The 18,764-nt window shown below is 42.1% G+C and overlaps 1 protein-coding gene across 7 annotated transcripts in view; it reads left to right on the top strand.

Moving 5' to 3' along the window:
- The window catches only part of dop1b (DOP1 leucine zipper like protein B), a 139,550-nt gene that overhangs the window by 64,448 nt on the left and 56,338 nt on the right, over window positions 1-18,764 (top strand). For 5 of the 7 annotated variants that reach the window (XM_043701238.1, XM_043701241.1, XM_043701242.1 and 2 more), the window contains 6 exons: window positions 1,384-2,017; window positions 3,855-4,126; window positions 6,458-6,610; window positions 9,622-9,722; window positions 12,897-13,087; window positions 14,853-16,473. In XM_043701238.1, coding sequence (XP_043557173.1) covers window positions 1,384-2,017; window positions 3,855-4,126; window positions 6,458-6,610; window positions 9,622-9,722; window positions 12,897-13,087; window positions 14,853-16,473 — 2,972 coding nt within the window. The remainder of the gene's footprint in view (window positions 1-1,383; window positions 2,018-3,854; window positions 4,127-6,457; window positions 6,611-9,621; window positions 9,723-12,896; window positions 13,088-14,852; window positions 16,474-18,764) is intronic. The other 2 variants (XM_043701243.1, XM_043701245.1) reach the window with 1 other exon arrangement.

The following is an 18,764-nucleotide window of genomic DNA, read 5'->3' as shown; positions in this document are numbered from 1 at the left end:
GAAAGTTGGCTCCTCCCAGCCAGTTTGGATCCACAGGGCCACACCCCATTGGTCTGTTTCCTTGAACTATGGACTGAAGACATAACAATGTTCATTAGGTTTGGTACACTTCATGTCACAATGGAAGCAGGTATTACCATAATCTCAGACGAGGGCTGTTCTCTTTTTTACAAAGACACTATTGGCAGTGAGGTAGGTGGGGGTTAACCCGAGGGCCACTGTGTCCATCAAGGGGTGAAGTTGAAAAGGTAGGACCTTCATGGGGACCTCAGCTGACCCAGGAATTGAGTCTGCACTTTGTATCACACTGTATTGCAAAGCAGCCATGCAGCTGTGCTTATCATAACCATGGCAAAAATCACTTATTTGCTCTCTGTCTTCAGTTTTAACATCTGATTTAAATGATGCTCTCTTTAACATGTAATAATTCTACCGTAAACACACTCTGTGGTGTGGGGAGAACAAGCTCACTTCTTCAATTCTCAGTTTTGCATAGATTTTCCTGATTTCACCTGAGATTTTCAGGGAGTAGTCCTTTGGTGTTAGTATTCAAGAATTTAAGAAATCCCTCCTCTTGCAACAAAGCTTCCACAGTCCCTTGTTCCTCCTCCTCTCATGCTTCCTCTTCTTCACTTCAAACACAATCATAGAATCATCATTTGCCGGTAAGCTTTCACAGTTTGACTCTTTAACCTCTTAGATCTCTCGCCTGCTTCAGTGCTATTACACAACCTGTCTCAACACCAAGCCTTTTGTTAGTTGCATCTTCCTTTAACTTAACCTAAAGAAAGAGCAGACATAGAGAAGTTGTCTAAAGCACCTGGAATATCTGGAAGCACTACAGTCCAAACGATTTGTGCAGGTTAGGTGGATTAGCCAAGGGAAAGCAGGGTCACTGGGATGGGTCTGGGTGGAATGCTGTTTGGAGAGTTGGTGTGGACACTGGCCTAATGGCCTGCTTCCACACTGTAGGGATTCTATGATCTTATTCTCAGTGAATGAAGTAACTTGAAGTATAGCTATTGTTGTAATGTGAAGAAATGTAAATTAAAATGTGCAATGCAACCTTCTCTTCGAGTGCAAAACCTGTTATTCTTCAGTACTTGGCATGCCTTTTTTTTTGTCGATAACCAGTGTTGCATTGAATTATAAATGTAGATCAAAAATCTTATTTTCAATAATTCATTTAATTGTCTTCAAAATAGGATCTGGAGGTGGATAGGATTCTTTCTATACTATTCCAAATATGTCTGTGCTAAATTTGGAGTGCATGCTACTGTAAAAGTGCTATTGCAGAAGAGACTCTGTAGAAATGAATGGTTTGCCAAAATACAAATCTGATTTAAAATATACAATCAATAATTATTAATGGTTAAATTTCAGAGTCCCATACGGGAGGAAATAACTGAAACAGTATCTGATGCAGAGCACAGCCCAGAAGAGGGAGCAGATACAGTCTTCCCTTCATTGCGATCTGAGGACAGTGGAATTGGACTGAGTGCAGTGTTGTCCCAGGACAATAACCGCCGAATATATTCTGACCATGGCAGTGTGTGGAAGAGCAATGGATGCATTCAAGGGTCCATGCAGAATATGCAGCAGCTCCTGGCACACTTCACGTTAAAATATATCTTCGGGACCAATTGTCAGATGCAGGGTGTGGTGGGAGAGGATGAGAAAATGGACACTAAAGGAGGAAAGAAGACCTGGGACAAAAAGCAGATTACCGTGCCTCAGTTCAAACAAATGCTGTCTGATTTCTTCACTGTCCGTGTGTCGACATTAAAACCCAAGAAGCGGCAGCGAGGTTTCATGCAGTTTGACGGTGAGAAGGGTGTGAAGGGCGAAGAGAATTGGGACGTGGACCACATGTTGCAGGAGGTGGATGAGGTGACCGAGGACTGCAGGCTGACGTTTGCTGCCTGTTGCCAGCTTCTGCTGGAATGTAGCAGCTTCCCCGTGTACCTGTCTTTCAAAGAGATTGAAAGCTTTTACTGCTCTGCATTCCAGGATGTTGGTAAGCCAGTGTCTGTTTCCTTGTCGATGATTTTAGCCTTTTTGCATTTTCCACTTTCTATTCCTCTTCCTCCTTTTCTAAACCTCACCCCCACCCAAACCACCACCTCCCATGTCTCTAAACAGAGCACTTGTGAAAGTTTTTATTCCTGCAGAGTTATGGTTCTAGGACACCAGTGTCTTAAGAAATCTTTGATATTTGGGCCTAAAATATTTAGTGTTGATTTATGCCCTGACCTTGTCCACACTTCCAGAAGTTGTCAGTAGTTTATGATCACGCTGGGGACAGAAACTCCAATTTAATGTTTTTTTTCTTTAAGAACTTTCTTGAAACCAATAAGCTGATAGTGACAGTGGAACCTGAACCTGGGAATGTTGGTTGTACAGCTCAGATGTGCTTCACACAAAGCGTTCTCTACTTTATGTATTTTATTGTTCTGTCCTTCCTTGGGGCTATTTGAACCTCACATTTGAGCTGACCTTAAATCTCACCATTGACACTGAAACAGAGTCAGAGACCGAACCAAGGAGAACTCTCCGTCCCAGTGATACTGTGGGAATATTTTTGCACGAGTCAGTTTGAACAAAGAATACAGGAGCAGGCTCTTCAGCCCACCTAGACTGAGACACGTGATGTCTTGCAAACCCAAACCCTTTTGTTTATATGTAGTCTGCAACCTCCTATTCCTTGCTTATTCATGTATCTGTCAAGATGCCCCTTAAATATTGCTGTTATGTCCACCTCCATCACCACCTCCGACAGTGCATTCCAGGCACTTGGCATTCTCTGTGCAAAAAGAAACTTGCCTCTCCCATCTCCTCCTTTAAACTTTCTCCCTTTTATCTTAAACCTATGTCCCTGAGTAATTGGTATTTCTACGCTGGGGAAAAACTCTGACTATCCATGCCTCTCATAATGTTGTAAACCTATATCTGAGTCACCCATGTTCTTCAATGTTCAAATGAAAACAAACTACACTTGTCCAATTTCTCCTCATAACTAATACACTCCAAACCAGGCAACATCCTGGAAAACTGTTTCTGTACTCTGTCCAAAGCCTCCACATCCTTTCGGTAGTGTGGCGATCAGAACTGTACACAATATTCCAAATGTGGCCTAACCAAGGTACTATAAAACTGCAACATGACTTTCCCATTTTTATACTCTGCCCCATCAGATGAAGACAAGTATGCTATATGCTGCCTTGAAACTTTATCCACGTGTGTTGGCATTTTCAGGGAACTATGTATGTCTAGATCCTGCTATGTTGATGCTGCTAAGGGTTTTGCCATTTACAGTATACTTCCTCCTGCATTACATCTTGCAAAGTGCATCACCTGCCATTTCTCTGCCGAATTTTCCAACATATCTATATCTGCAATATCCTCTGGCAATCCTCCTCGGTATCCAGTGCGCCTCCAATCTTTGTGTCACATGGAAACTTAGTAATCTAGGGCAAGACTCTCTAGGGCAAGCAACATTCTCCTCCATGTATTAAAATGCCCATCTGTGTCTAGCCCATCTGTGTCTAGCCCCCAGTACTGCTCTCTGCAGAACACATTGGTCTCAGATGTACAGTCAGACAAACACCCTTTCATTGCTACTCTGTCTATCAAACTCCGGCTTGCTATGTTCTTCCAGCCTCCTGCTTGTCTGTCTATTTTACCAGGAGAAAGTGAGGGCTGCAGATGCTGGAGATGAGAGCTGAAAATATGTTGCTGGAAAAGCGCAGCAGGTCAGGCAGCATCCAAGGAACAGGAGAATCGACGTTTCGGGCATAAGCCTCATGCTAACGGGATGTTTTAAGTGCCTGTCTGTCTCTGTTTAAATCCTTCAGGTGATGGGAATGGCTGTCTTCCTCTCTGGCTGAAGTCACTGATGACTCTCTCTTGCTGTATCAGTGATTGCCATGTGCAAAATGTAGCGATTTCAACATTGCTGGAAATGATCGATCATTCTCACTCATTGGCGCTTGTCATTGAAGACAAAGTCAAGCGTTACAAAAGTTCTGAATACACAATGTTCCTGGGAAAGTTGCAGATGATGACAATACCACCCATCACACCAGCAACATTGAAGCTTATGGCTGAGAAGACAAATTTTTATCAGGTATGGTACTTGGTTGGTGTTATTTTAGACACGTGCTGCAGTGTGTTTACCTGTGACAAACCTATCACTCATGTCTTAGTTCTCCTACTTCCACTTGTGCCATGAACTGTTTTTACCAGCTGCCCCTCCAAAAAGTTGGGTTGTCGTTGGAAAGAATGCTAACATTGGAATAAAGATTAAGTATCTTCCATCGATGAGTGATTACTGGGAAACCATTTAAAACACCAAGTTAACAGTGTCACTGTTCAATTTTCAGAGTAGAAAAATAATTTAAAATAAACAACAAGTATAACTTTATTTTTATTATTCACTCTTGGAATATGCGCACAGCGGGCTGGCCAGCATTTATTGCCTGTTCCCAGTTGCTTTTGAGCAGGTGATGGTGAGCTGCCATGTTGAACTGCAGTTCGTGTGCTCTCAGTTGACCTCTAGTGCCATTAGGGAGGGAATTCCAGGATTTTGACCCAACGGCAGTGAAAGAATAGCAGTCTATTTCCAAGTCAGGATGGTGACTGGCTTGGAGGGGAATTTACAGCTGGTGGTGTTCCTATATATCCACTGCCCTTGTTCTTCAAGATAGAAGTGGTCGTGGGTTTTGAACGATGTTTGGTGGATTTCTACAGTGCATCTTGTTCATAATATATGCTACTACTACTGAGTGTTGGTGGTGGAGAGAGTGGATGTGATGCCAGTCAAGTGGACTGTTTTGTATAGTAAAAGTTTATTTTTCATCATAGAATCTGTGTGGAAACAGGTCATTTGGCCCAACAAGTATTATGAATAGCAAAGGTTTAGAGGGATATGGGCCCATTCCTGGCAAATGGGGCTAGATTAATTCAGGATATCTGGACAGCATGGACAAGTTGGACCAAAGGGTCTGTTTTTGTGCTGTACATCTCTGACTCTAAGTCCACACCGACTCTCCGAACAATACTCCACCCATACCCATCCCCCTACCCTATCCGTGTAACCCTGCATTTCCTATGGCTAATCTACTGAGCCTGCACATCCCAGGATTTAGCATTGCCAATCCACCTAAGCTGCACGTCTTTGGTGTCAAGTTTCTTGAGTGTTGTTGGTTCTGCACCCATTGAGGCAAGTGGGGAGAATTCCATCATACTCCTGAATTATGCCTTTTGAATGATGGACAGGCTTAAGGGAGTTGGAAAGTGAGTTACTGACTGCAGTGTTTCTAGCTTCTGACCTGCTCTTGTACCTCTGTTTATATGGGTAAATCTATTTGAGTTTCTGGTCAGTAGTAAGCCTCCGGATGTTGATAGTGGGGGATTCAGTTGTGGTTAAACTATTCAATGTCAAGGGTTGGTGGTTAGATTGTCTTTTATTGGAAATGGTCATTGTCTGGCATTTGTGTTGGTGTTGCCAGGTGCAAATATTACTTGCTACATGCTAGCTCGGATGTTGCCCAGATCTTGTTGCATGGGAGTGTTTCTGTATCAGAGGAGTCATGAATGGTTCTGAAAATTGTGCAGTCATTGCTGAGCGTTCCCACTTCCGCCTCCATGATGGAGAGAAGTTCATTGGTGAAGCAGCTGAAAACAGTTGGGCTGAGAATACCCCTGCAGTATAAGCTTACCTTGTGAACTACCTGAGCCCCGGAGATGGAGGAGCTCAAAGCAGCTGAAGTAATAGTTGGGAGGTTGTGTAACAACATTGTGCCAGTGTTTGTGTATGAATGTGCCTTGTTCCCACATCACTGCCAATGAGCACTGTGTAAGGCTGCCAGTAGGTGGAGCAGTGACCTAGACCCTCTCATTCCAGGGTGGCGGGCTGTGGGAATGTTCATGGAGGTGGAGGCAACAATACCTTCCTTTTTTGTAATTAATAAAATCTGATTTTAATCCTGGAATAATTATGCATGCACAGACAACTTTACCCATCACCCTTCATTAACAGCACTCCAAATGATAGAACTGCGTACCCTATAAACAATTCTGAATAATACTATCATCTGCATGATACGTACCTTCCCCCTCATGTGTTCTTTCAGCAAGTCACTGAGCATTACAGCATGGAAGCCTTTTCAATCCTCTGTGTTGCTCTCTTACTGATTATCCAGTTACTCCCATGGCTCTTTAGATTTTGAAACCTTAAAATGTCCAAGTTATGTTTGTAAATGTAACCTCTCTTTTTCAAGGCCTGTTTTAAATGCTGCATAAATCATGCTGAAAGATAGACATGATGTCAGAAAACATTTTGGCAATAAGACAATTGCAAGAAGACCATGTTTGAAGCAATCTATGTTACAGGGTGAATCTACTGTTTTCTATTTCCCCAATATATATTAAAATATGTTTACTTTTTTTTAAACAGAGGGTTGCACATGTTCTCTGGAATCAGCTCAATAAGGAGAGCAGGGAGCATCACATTACTTCTGTTGAACTCTTCTATAAATTGCACTGCCTTGCTCCTACTGCTAATATTTGTGAGGATATTATTTGTCAGGCATTGCTTCACAAAAATAAAGTAAGTTTCTTTTTATGTGTTCAATCATTATTGTACAGTTTGTAAATGTAACGAGTAAATAAAACCAAACTTCATTAGATCCTAATTAACGACGAAAAATGAGTCCCTTGGTTGTGAAGAACCCTTTAAAAAAAATGAACAACACCATGTTTTCTATTTGTTTGTAGATTTACAACAGAATCTATTGTACTGTAATAAGATTGCTAAAGACAGAAGTTTTTTTTTGATAAAACTCAATTACATTTTTTTTTCTGTCTGTAGTGCCAAAGAGGTATAATGAACACGGAATGTGTAATTGTATCCCTGATTTTATTTGTAATATTAATTCTTGTAACATTAAATGTCAAATTCACCAAGCAGTCATTTGAGAGAGGGAAAGTTGCACTTATGGTCCCATATTATGTGAATTCACCTGCTCCTGTATTAAGCAGCGGCAACATTAGATTATTATATATTTTGTATTGAAGGGGTTTTTTTTCCATATGCATTTTTGCGTTTCACTCTTTATTGCTGTTACATTCCAATAAGGTCCAGGAGCCCAAAGTGTTAAATAGCAGAAGCTTTATTATGGAGCTGTTTACAGGCAGCAAGGTTTAAGCTATTTCCTACCCAAAATGGCCAATGACATAATTATGTCACAGGATAATTCTCTCCGAGACAATCCACCACACTTAAACAAATGTACAATAATTACTTTATACAGTTGCAAAATATTTCACTCGTCGCTTTATCAGATACTGGTGAGCTCAGATTTTTAAAAATCTAAGTCTGACCCTGAAATTATGCTCAAAATTGCAACATACTAAGCTTACTGAACCATCCTTTGAAATCTTGAGCAACCTTCAACTTTCCCTCCCACTCTGCCAAGGACATGCAGGTCCTTGGCCGCTTTCCGATGCCTGGAGGAAGAACGCCTCATCTTCCACCTCAGGACCCTCCAACCCCATGCCATCAACGTGGATCTCACCAGTTTCCTCATTTTCCCTTCCCCCCACCTTACCCTAGTTCCAACCTTTCAACCGTCCTCATGACCTGTCCATTCTGTCCATCCTCCCACCTATCTGCCGCACTCTCCCCTCCAACCTCTACCCCTACCTCCATCTACCTATTGCACTCTCAGCTACCTCTTTGCCTCCCCTCCCTCCCCCATTTAGCTCTCCACCCCTGAGGCTCCCAGCATCATTCCTGATGATGAAGGGTTTTTGCCCAAAACATCAAACTTTTTTTTCCCCTGCTCCTCGGATGCTGCTGGACCTGCAGTGCTTTTCCAGCACCACACTCTTGACCCCAGCTGTCTATACCTGACATATGCCACCTTTTTTCTTGACCAGAACCTTAATATCTCTAGTCATCCAATATTCCCTACTCCTTCCAGCCTTGTCCTTCACGTTAACAGGAACACACTGTCCCTTAACTCTCATTACCTCATTGTTGAAAGCTTCCCACATGCTTGCTCTGTGAGCAGTCTCCCCCGGTCAACCATTTTGAAAGTTACTGGCTAATACTATCAAACTTGGACTTTCTCCAATTTAGAACTTTCACTGACTCAATGTAACCTTATCAGTCTGCAACATCCTTCTGTCCTCTTCACAACATACTTTCCTACCTATCCTTGTTTCATCTGTCTTAGTTCCACTTGTCTAAGTAATTGACATGAATTGTAAAAGATCAAGGTCTCTACACGTCTGAGACTGTGCATATGACTTCCTGCCAATCAGACGAAGACTGATTTTATGCAGACTGTCTGCTTTCTGCCAGCCAATCTTCGATCATGTGAGTGTGTTACTCCCTACACAATGATCTCCTACTCTATCAAGTGGAACTCAAGGAATGTTGTCTGGAAATCAAGTGTTGTATGTTAGCGGGCTCCCCTTTATCCAAAGTGCATGTTACTCTTTTAAAGAACTCCAATAAATTTATTAAATGGGAATTCCATTTCTCACTGCCATGCTGACTCTTCCTGATTACTTTTTGATCACCTCAGTGATCAATGCTACCATCTTCCCCATAGCAGACCTCAAGCTCACTATCCCAATAGTTTCCTGTTTTCTGTTGTCTCCTTTCCCTCCTTTCTTGGAGAGAGGAATTATATTTGCAACTTAGCAGTCTGATGGAGACTTTCCTGAATCTTGTGAATTTTGGAAAGTTAATTCCAAAGTATCTATGACATCGTATTGGTCTCCTCTCTTCAGATCCTAGTATAGAGCCCCTCAGGATCTGGGCCACAGCACCCTCCATTTTGCTCAGTACCACATCATCACGGTTACAATTTTCACCAATTGTCCCTCTCCCTCTACCTCCTGAATTCCAGCTATCGCTGCAGTGTTTCTGCATCCTCTGTAGAAGATAGGAGCAACATGTGTTTGTTTCATCTGCCATTTGTTTATCTTGTCCCGGACAATCTCAAAGGCCAACCTCCCATCTATAGAATCCATCTACCAGGCCCACTGTCAAGGAAAGGCCGCCAGCATTCTCAAAGATCCATCCATCCCACCCTGGCAATGCTTTTCTACAACCTTTTACCATCAGGGAGAAGGTACAGAATCCTGAACACGTGCACCAGCCGGTTTTGAAACACAGTTTCTACCCTACTGTTGTTAGAGTACTGAATGGACTCTCAATCTCTTAGCATTCACCTGTACCTGTGTTTTTGTTTTTGCTGCTGTTTACCTATTATTTACTATCTATGCTACTTCACTCTGTGATCTGTCTGTATTGCTCACAAGACAAAGCTTTTCACTGTGCCAATCAATTCAATTCGTTCTCATTCACTAGAGATCCGACACTCATTTTGCTAATTATTTTCCCTTTTTAAGGAGTCAATTGCATTTACTGTTTTTTAACCAATTTCAACTGAACAGATCATGAGTCCTGCTGAATACAAAATCATATTTCATTTTTGGAAGCTGGTGATGCGGAGTTCTCAAATCCAAGTGTAATCCCACTTTTTTTTTTCTCTATTATTAAGCGAAGTTAACCATCACCATTCACTTCATTCTTCTCGCCCACAGGGAATCCAGTTGGAAGCACTCTTCAGGTTCTCTGTACTGTGGCATTTTACACGAGACATTCAAGGCAACAGAACGTCCTTCTGCAGTCGTTCGTTTGATAGGTAATGTCCTAATCGAGAAAGGAAGTTTTCCTCCTTGAAGACAAAATGTTCTTGTGGGAATTGTCTGGGTGGGCTGGACAGATGGCTGGCAGATTTGTGCCAACATGCAGGAAAGGTAAAAGAAGATTCCGCTGACAATGAGTTGCACTGGGGAATGCAGCTGATTCTGACAGTGTGAGGCTTGCGCTTGGATGATTGGCCACACAGTCCATTGCTCCTCATTAGCGAGCTCTACTGGAAGAGGAATATCTGAAGCATGGGCATACTTCTGTAACCTGGCAACAGTCATTGGGTGAGACTGATGGTAGGATGGTCTAGTAAGCCCTTCCATTGTTAAAAACCTGCCAAAGGATATGGGCAACATGGTTGGGCCAATATATACTGTCCATCTGAATTACCCTGGAGGAGTTGGCTGCTTGAACTGCAACAGTCTATTTTATGTAGTTACGCCCAAGATGTTTCTAAGAAGAGAGTTCAAGAACTTTGACCCAGTGGCCATGAAGGAATGGCGCTATAGTACTGAGTAAGTCTGGTGGCTTGGTGTGGGCTTAAAGTTTGTGCATCTATGCAGCTGCGATCTTCGAGAGATTGGGAAAAGTAGCGTAAAACTATGTATTCCCAAATGTTGCAGTTTGTGCTGAAGGCAACTGAACATAGCCCAACCACTTTGCTCCAATACAAGAGCAAACAAATGAGTTTGCATTCACAGCGTCCAGGGCTTAAGTCTTGACTCAAGGCCTGCTTTTAACCACATCAAAAGCGTGTGGAGGTGGCCTGGAATCTCTGAAGAATAGCATGGGATAGGTACATGTCCGATGACCAAATTAAAATTTAAAAAGTCTTTTAAGGGGGAGAAAAGGAGATGTGAAGCAGCTTGTTTAGCTAAACGACTGGTTCCTCTTCCATCGATGGGCATGCAGTATAGCTACAGTGATGTGTCAGTTGTGGATTTTTTTTCCCCACTTCCCTGCAAACTTATTCCTATCCAGCAGAACCATCCCACACTTATCTGTTAACTCTTGCTTCATGGAGCGTTTTTAAAAATCGCAAAATTTACTTGACCACTTTGTTAAATGTTTTAATTGTGTTTTTAATATTTAATGTCCCATAATATTTGCGAGAGTAAGAACTTGCATCTATGTGTTTAAAGCAGACTGTTGGAAAACCTCCAAGTCAGGCAGCATCTGTGGAGAGAGAAACGGTTAGCCTATAGAGTCAAGCAACAAGGAAACAGACCTTTTGGTCCATCCACGCCAACCAAGTTTCCCAAACTAGACTAGTCCCATTTGCCTGTGTTTATCCTATATCCCTCAATCTTTCCTATCCATCTACCTGTCGAATTGTCTTTTAAATGTTGTAACTGTACATGCATTTACCAATTCCTCTGGCAGTTCATTCTACCCTCTGTGGTAAAGTTACCCCTCTGGTCCCTTTTAAATCTTTCTCCTCTCATCTTAAAGATATGCGCTCTAGTTTTGAAATCCCCTACCCTAGTCACCTTATCTATGACCCTCATGATTTTATAAACCTTGATAAAGTCACACCTCAACCTCCTACACACCAGGGGAAAAGGTCCCAGCCTATCCAACCTCTCCCTATATCTCAAACCTTCTATTCCTGATAATGTCCTTGTAAATCTTTTCTGCTCTTTCTGCTGCCTCTCCAATTTAATAGTATCTTTCCGAGACTCAAAAGTTTAACTTTGTTTTTCTCTTCACAAGTGTTGCCAGACCTACTGTGTTTTTTTTTTAACCAACTTTCTGTTTAAGTTAGATTTTTGGTATCCACGGTACTTTATTTTTATTTGCATATATGAAGCATTTTTAGTCCCTCAAGGACATTGGAATAGGTTTTATAATGGATGAATTTGCAATGAAGTGTGTTTGCTGGGATTGTTACAAGCTCAGCAGCCAAATTTCAGACAGCAAGGCTTTCCTTTGTGAAGTGATGAAGTGGTCGCCAATATAATGTTTTCAGATTATGAAATAGGTCTTGATGCCATGATCTACCAGCTCATTGGCAAGTGCTGCCCCCATTGCAATTTACACTTAGTCTGACAGGAGTACCCTAATAACCTAAAGAATAGAAGTTGTAAGTGGAACGGAGTAGTGACATAGAAAAGAGTCTGGAAAAGGTGCTTGGAAATAAGATGGGGAGTGTAGAGAGAGAGAGAGAATTTTAACATGATTGAGGGGTTTAGGAGAATTTAGAACGACATGGGATATGATAGAGAATGATCTTATCATCCACTCAAACTGAGGGAGAAGGTCAGATATTAACATTGCTTTTGATAATGTGGAAATTATTTCGGATTAATTCTGCATTTTGGTAAAGCAAATCTTAGCAGGACTTGTATACCTTAATGGTAAGGACCTAGGGAGTGTTGCTGAACAAAGGGACCTTGGAGCGCAGGTTCATTCTCCTTGAAAGTAGTATCGCAATTAGATAGGATAGTGAAGAAGGTGTTTGTTATACTTTCGTTTATTAGAGCATTGAGTATAGGAGTCGGAAGGTCATGTTGCAGCTGTACAGGAAGTTGGTTAGGCCACTTTAGGAATACTGTGTACAGTTCTGGTCATCTCCCTATGGGAAGGATGTTGTCAAACTTGAAAGGGTTCAGAAAGGATTAATAAGGATGTTGCCAGGTTTGGAGGATTTGAGCTGTAGAGAGAGGCTGAGTAGGCTGGGGCTGTTTTCCCTGGAGCATCAGCGGCTGAGGGGTGACTTTATAGACGTTTATAAAATCATAAGGGGTATGGATAGGGGAAATAGACAAGATTTCTTCCTAGGGGTGGGGGAGTCCAGAACTAGAGCACATAGGTTTAGGGTGAGGGGGGGAAAAATAGAAAAGGGACCTAAGGGGCAACCTTTTCATGCAGAGGGTGATGCTAAAATGGAACGATGCTGCCAGAGGAACAGGTGGAGGCTGGTACAATTGCAACATTTAAAAGTTATTTGGATGGGTATATGAATAAGAAGGGTTCAGATGGATATGGGCTAGGTGCTGGCAAATGGGACTAGATTAGGTTAGCCTATCTGGTCAGCATGGACGAGTTGGACCGAAGGGTCTGTTCACGTGCTGTACGTCTCTATGACTATGATGGATATATTTACACTGTTTCTTTGTAAACGCCTGGTGTGACCTAACAGTTTTTGTTTGCCCCTGGTATTCAGGAGTCTCTTTGTGGTGTTGGACAGCCTGAACTGTTCAGATGGAGCGATTGGGGCAGCAGCACAGGGTTGGTTGATCCGTGCCCTCTCCCTTAATGATGTTGCTCGGATTCTGGAACCTGTCTTCCTGTTGCTTCTTCACCCCAAGACCCAACGCACCTCCATTCTGTGCCTGAAAAAGAAAGTCCTAGGAGGTAATAGCAAATATTGCTTGGGTGCACCTTTTCTGATTTGTGAAAAACATGATGAGCTTTGCCAGCTAATATGACTGTTGTTCCTCAGGAATGGCCTATTTGAGGGTACCCCGAGAGAAAATCTTTCCACTTGCAGATAAGACTGGATTTGAGGACCATAAGTAGTCACTAATAAATCCAGTGGGCAATTCAGGAAAAATGTTTGTCAGAGTGATTTTTTATATGGCTTTGGGAATAGTTCAAGGGAACTGCATAGATGCATTTAATTGGAAGCCAGAAAAACCCACTCAGAAGAAAAGGGTTTTGAAGGAGAGAGTTACGAAGTTGGTCTATGTGAATGGTAAACACTGCTATGGATCACCTGGACCAAATTACCTGCTATCACTGTTGTATAAGAACTGTGTATAATCTATATGAATTTCTGGTTTTGTCCAATTCTAACTTGCATACATTGCTTCATAATTAGTGCATTTGCTATGAAATGTTTGCTGGAATTGTTGCAAGCTCAGTTTTAAACTATACAAATTAACTACAATATTTTCTGTAATGTTTTCAAGTTGCTTTCTGATTCCTGACTGTTTACACAGGTCTGTCCATCAAGAACAGAATTTTGAGTGGGCTTTGGTTATGCAGGAGATGCAGTGACCCCTGCAGATTTAAACTTTATTCCTTCGTACACAATTTAAAATATTCTGAATCTGATTTTAAAAATTTATTTTACTTAAGTTTTGACTTTTCAACCATTATTTTAAACCACCGTCTCTCCCTCAACTGCTTCTCCTGATGGTTGTGTAAACGCAAGTTTCAACTTCTTAGTCCTCGCTGGGAAAATAAGTTTTATTTTCTGAATTCCTTACTGGATTTCTTGGTGATTATTGATGGATTCTAGTTATGTGCTTCCCCACATGTCAGAACAGTCTCTCTGTATTCACCCTCTCAAAACCTTTCACAATTTTCAAGACCTCTGTTAGGTCACCACTTTCCTTTTTTGGTAGAAAAGAGAGACCCTGCCTGTTATTCCTTTCCTGTTCTTTATTCCCCCACATTTTACTGGTGTTCTTCTAGTAAATGTTCTGTATGTCCACTCCAGTGCATTTAAATCCTTCTTATAAAATGGCAACCAGAACTATCCATATCCTAGGGGCTACTATTGAACGGGATCAGCTATATTAATACTGCGGCTACAAGTGGAGGTCACAGGCTAGTAGGTTTGAAGTGAGTAACTTGCCTCTTGACATCCCCCAGAGTCTGTTCACCATCTACAAGGTACAAGTCAGGAGCCATGCAGGACAAAGCAATTTGTTTGACACAACTTCAAGACCACATTCACTTCCTCCACCACATTAGCAGAAGTCTGCACCATATAAGAATGCATTACAGAAATTCACCCAAAACTTCTTAAACCCTGTCCAAATCCATGCTGTTCCCATCAAGAGTCCAGCAGTATCCCTCAGGAATGGGTGATAGTTTTGTTTCCTTTTCCACCCCATTGCACTGCACTATTTCCAGTGGTAGCCAACTTGTTCTGAAGCTAATTATCACCATTCAAAATGCAACTGCAGAAGATTAGCAAAACCAGCAGAAATTGAATAGAGCAAGTCCCTCCATCCCACAAAAGGCAGCAAATTTGCCAGTTGAGCCATTATGGAAATGAGTGTTGGTGCTGCTGAGTTTAAAGATCTGCATGCTATAGGATTATTTCATACAGACTTCCAAAGTAAGTGGTAAATGTAGATTTTTTTTTTCTCTCTCCCTTGTATTTCAGAAGACGTCCAGTATTTGTACAGCAGAGTGTCTACCTGTCCAAAAGCATTTAGTACGCCGCTGGAAATGGTTGAAACAAGTTCTGAGGAAAGCTGTATATTTGCTCATGTTTCATCAGTGGACAGGGATGCTCTTTGGGCCGAAGTGGAGGGAGAGCCTGAAAGGTCTGCCCTTCATCGAGAGGGTATGAGGAAAAATACCAACCACTCATTTAGTGAACAGTCTCAGAATATTCCTCTGGAAGACAGCAAGGATAGCAGTGAGCACACAGAATCCATCGATACCAGCTCAGGCGCTATCTCTTCAGGAATCACCTCATCAGTTTCACCACCATCCCCAGAGCATCAAGATACCATGAGCAACACTGAAGAAGATGGGCTTGGGTTACAAGAGAGAGCTGGCATGGATGGAATGGCTAATAACGGCCCTCGATCCAAAACCCAGTTGATGCTTGTTCACACTGACTCTGAGAAAACGCAGATGTCACAATCACTATCCAGTGACGAAGAGGACATAGATTTGGAACTGCAATTAATTACCCGAGAAAAGCTTCTAAAACGGCAACAAGAGAGACATGCCTTAGTAGAAGCTTTGTTTAAGCATGTTTTGTTATATGTACAGCCTTATGATTCAAAACGGGTATTGTATGCTTTTTCTGTCCTAGAAGCTGTATTGAAAACTACTCCCAAAGAATTTATTGAGGCGCTGTCTGCCTCATGTATGGACACCAACTCCAGCAGCCAGCTCAATCTGATACATAACCTCCTAGTGCGCCATCAGGAGTCCCTCATGGGTATGGGCTTTTATGGGAAGCTTTCAACTCGGGCATTGCCCACATGCTATCACCATTCCTCCTTCATCGAATTGCTCATTTGCCTGTGTCTGAATTTCCTGAGGTCCTATTATCCGCGCCAGACAAGGGTGAATCACAAGGATTTGCTGGGAAACCGGGACGTTCAAGTGAATAGTGTCCAAGTGCTGATTCGGATTGTCTCACAGCTGGTTGCCATTGTCAAGTGGGCTGACTCCAAGAACATTGACCTTATCAGCAGCTTATTGACCAAGTGGAAGGTTCAGGAGATAGTGCTGCTTTCCCTCTCTGCCTCCATGTACATCAGTGAGAAGAGCTACAAGCTCAGCATTGCAGAATCCAGTGATGAATTCAATGAAGATGGCCTCTCTGAGGAAAGTCTCATTAACTTTGGTCAGGACCAGATTTGGAGTGAGCACCCACTGCAGATTGAGCTCCTGAAGTTGCTGCAGGTCATGATTGTGCTGGAGCACCATCTTGGTCAGACAGCTGATGAACATGAGGGCTCTTCTGACCTTTCCAAGGAGTGGCATAAGATCATGAGCTTCCAACAGTCCATCACTGCTATGGGTTATGTCGAATCTCAGGCAATCACTGCTCAAGGCATGTTTGTGTCAGCAGTTGTCAGAGCTTTAGAGCCACAGTATGGTTACAGCATTCACCCACCATGGGTGAGCCTGGTTACTGCCTCCCTACCTTACCTTGGAAAATCCTTGGGACTGGTTGTTGCACCGTTTGTTGCACGGATCTGTAGAAACCTGGATGATCTTGTTCTCCAGGAGGAATGTGAGAGTGAAAAGAACACACAAAGGTACGCAATTATCAGTACCATTTCCAATAGGTGTCACCGTAACCCATTGGGCCTCATGTGATACTGGTTGTTTACATCCTCTTTCATTGATTTACTTTATCATGTAACTAATGACATTTGCTACTTTGGGGTTTGATGTAAGCAATCATAAGAATACCAAATCTCAGAGGAAGTAACAGTTCACACTGCTTGACATGAATTTACTATTTTAGCTGGAAAATTGATCTGGTATTGGCATCACCATTGAGGATGCACCAGGGAACACCAGTCAACTGTCAAACCTTTGTTTAAATTCAAGCAAAGCAAATAGGCTCTAGTCATGGCATTGCCTTGAGTTCACTTGCCAATTAAACTGCATCCTCTTCTCATGCATTATAAGTTGTAGTTCCCTTAGAAATTTGGTATTCTTGCAACTTTGGCCTGAAAGTGCAATAGGAAAATCTTAAATGGCTTGTCTGTTTTTGGGGAGTGTTCTAGCCCTCTTCTACCAAGTGACCATTTGAAGCAATAATAGTCCAACCAGTTCTTACATTTAGCATGATGCAGCTCGACATGCAACTTTAATTTGAAATTCCTGTGGTGCTCAATCACCACCTACAGGGCCATCAGAGATGGTAATAAAAACTCACAACCCAGGAACAAGCAGATATCCTACTGTCCTGTACTGCAGTAACTTCTGTAATGCCACAGAAATTCTAGTTATATTTGCTTACAACTTATATACATTTGGTGAGGCTTGAACTCTGCAAACGTGTGCTTAATTGCATGCATTTACTGAGCATTAATCTGAGGCAGTAAAAATTGTTTTGCCTTTTTGAGAATGTTTACTTTCTCTAAGTGTGCTTAGGCCACTTTTGGAATACTGCATTCAGTTCTGGTCTCCCTGCAACAGGAAGGATGTTGTGAGACTTGTGAATCTTTTCTGAACCTTTGCAAGGACGTTGCCGGGGTTGGAGAGTTTGGGAAGCTGAATAGGCTGGGGCTACTTTCCCTGGGCGTCGGAGGCTGAGAGGTAATCTTAAAGGTTTATAAAATCATAAGAGGCAGAGAGGGTGAACAGTCAAGGTCTTTTCCCCAAGGTAAGGGAGTCAAAAACTAGATGACATAAGGTTAAGGTGCGAATGGAAAGATTTAAAAGGGACCTAAGGGGCAGCTTTTTCATGCAGAGGATGGTGCATGTATGGAATAAGCTGTCAGAGCTGGTGGAGGCTGGTGCAATTACAGCATTTAAAAGGCATCTGGTTGGGTACATGAGTAAGAATGGTTTACTGGGATATTGGCCAAATGCTGACAAATGGACCAGATTTATTTAGGATATCTGGTCACTCAGACAAGTTGGAATGAAGGATCTCTTGCTTTGCTGTACAACTGTAACTCTATAAATATCCTTTTAAAAAGCTCTTGATGAGCTTTATAATTGAATACTTTCGAAATTTAATTCAGTGCCTCCTTGATATAATCTAGGTAATGTGCAGCTAAATTTGAGATGGCCTTTTTCAAAGGAATGTATGAACAATTGTCTCGATTCAGTTTGAAGTCGGTCAGGATCTGAATCTGAATTTCTGCTGCTCTTTTATATCGTTAAGACTTGGACCCTGTGTGAACCTAGTATCTGAGTGCAGTTTATATACTTGCAGAGAGTTGTTTTAAATTATAATTGGAAAATACTGGAAATTCGCAGCAAGTAAGAACAGGATTAGGCCATTCAGCCTGAGGAGTTTACTTTGTCATTCATTATGATCATGGCTGATTATCCAACTCAGTAACCTGCTCTTGGTTTTCCCCATATCCTTTCATCACTTTAGGTCCAAGTGCTATATAATGTTTGCCCTCAACTACTTTAGTGGTAGTGAATTCCACAGGCTCCACACTCTGTGAAGATACTTCTCTTCGTCTCTGTCGTATCTGGTGTCCTTAGCTGTGGTTCTGGACTGAACTGCCAATGGGAGCCATCCTTCCTGCATGTACCAAAAAACCCAAGAATCAGAAACAAAATCAGAAATTGCTGGCAAAACTTCGGTGTGACAGTATCTGTGGAGAGAAAACAGTTAGCATTTCTGGTCCAGTGACCTTTCTCCAGTACAGGTCTGACCCGAAATGTTAACTCTGCTTTCTGTCCACAGACACGGTCAGACCTGCTGAATTTTTCCAGCAATTTCTGATTTTGTTCCTGTGTCTTGTCGTGTTAGAATCTAACAGTTTCTCAGATTCTTCTGCCCACTCTCATCTTCTCTCCCCCCACCCCACTCAGCCAGGTATCAATAACACAAAAAAAAGGATATCATTCCACT

The sequence above is a fragment of the Chiloscyllium plagiosum genome, chromosome 12 (assembly GCF_004010195.1).
Source record: "Chiloscyllium plagiosum isolate BGI_BamShark_2017 chromosome 12, ASM401019v2, whole genome shotgun sequence".
Classification (NCBI taxonomy): Eukaryota; Metazoa; Chordata; class Chondrichthyes; order Orectolobiformes; family Hemiscylliidae; genus Chiloscyllium; species Chiloscyllium plagiosum.
Note: the sequence above shows the minus strand (reverse complement) of the source record. Positions and strands in the feature narration are given on the sequence as shown.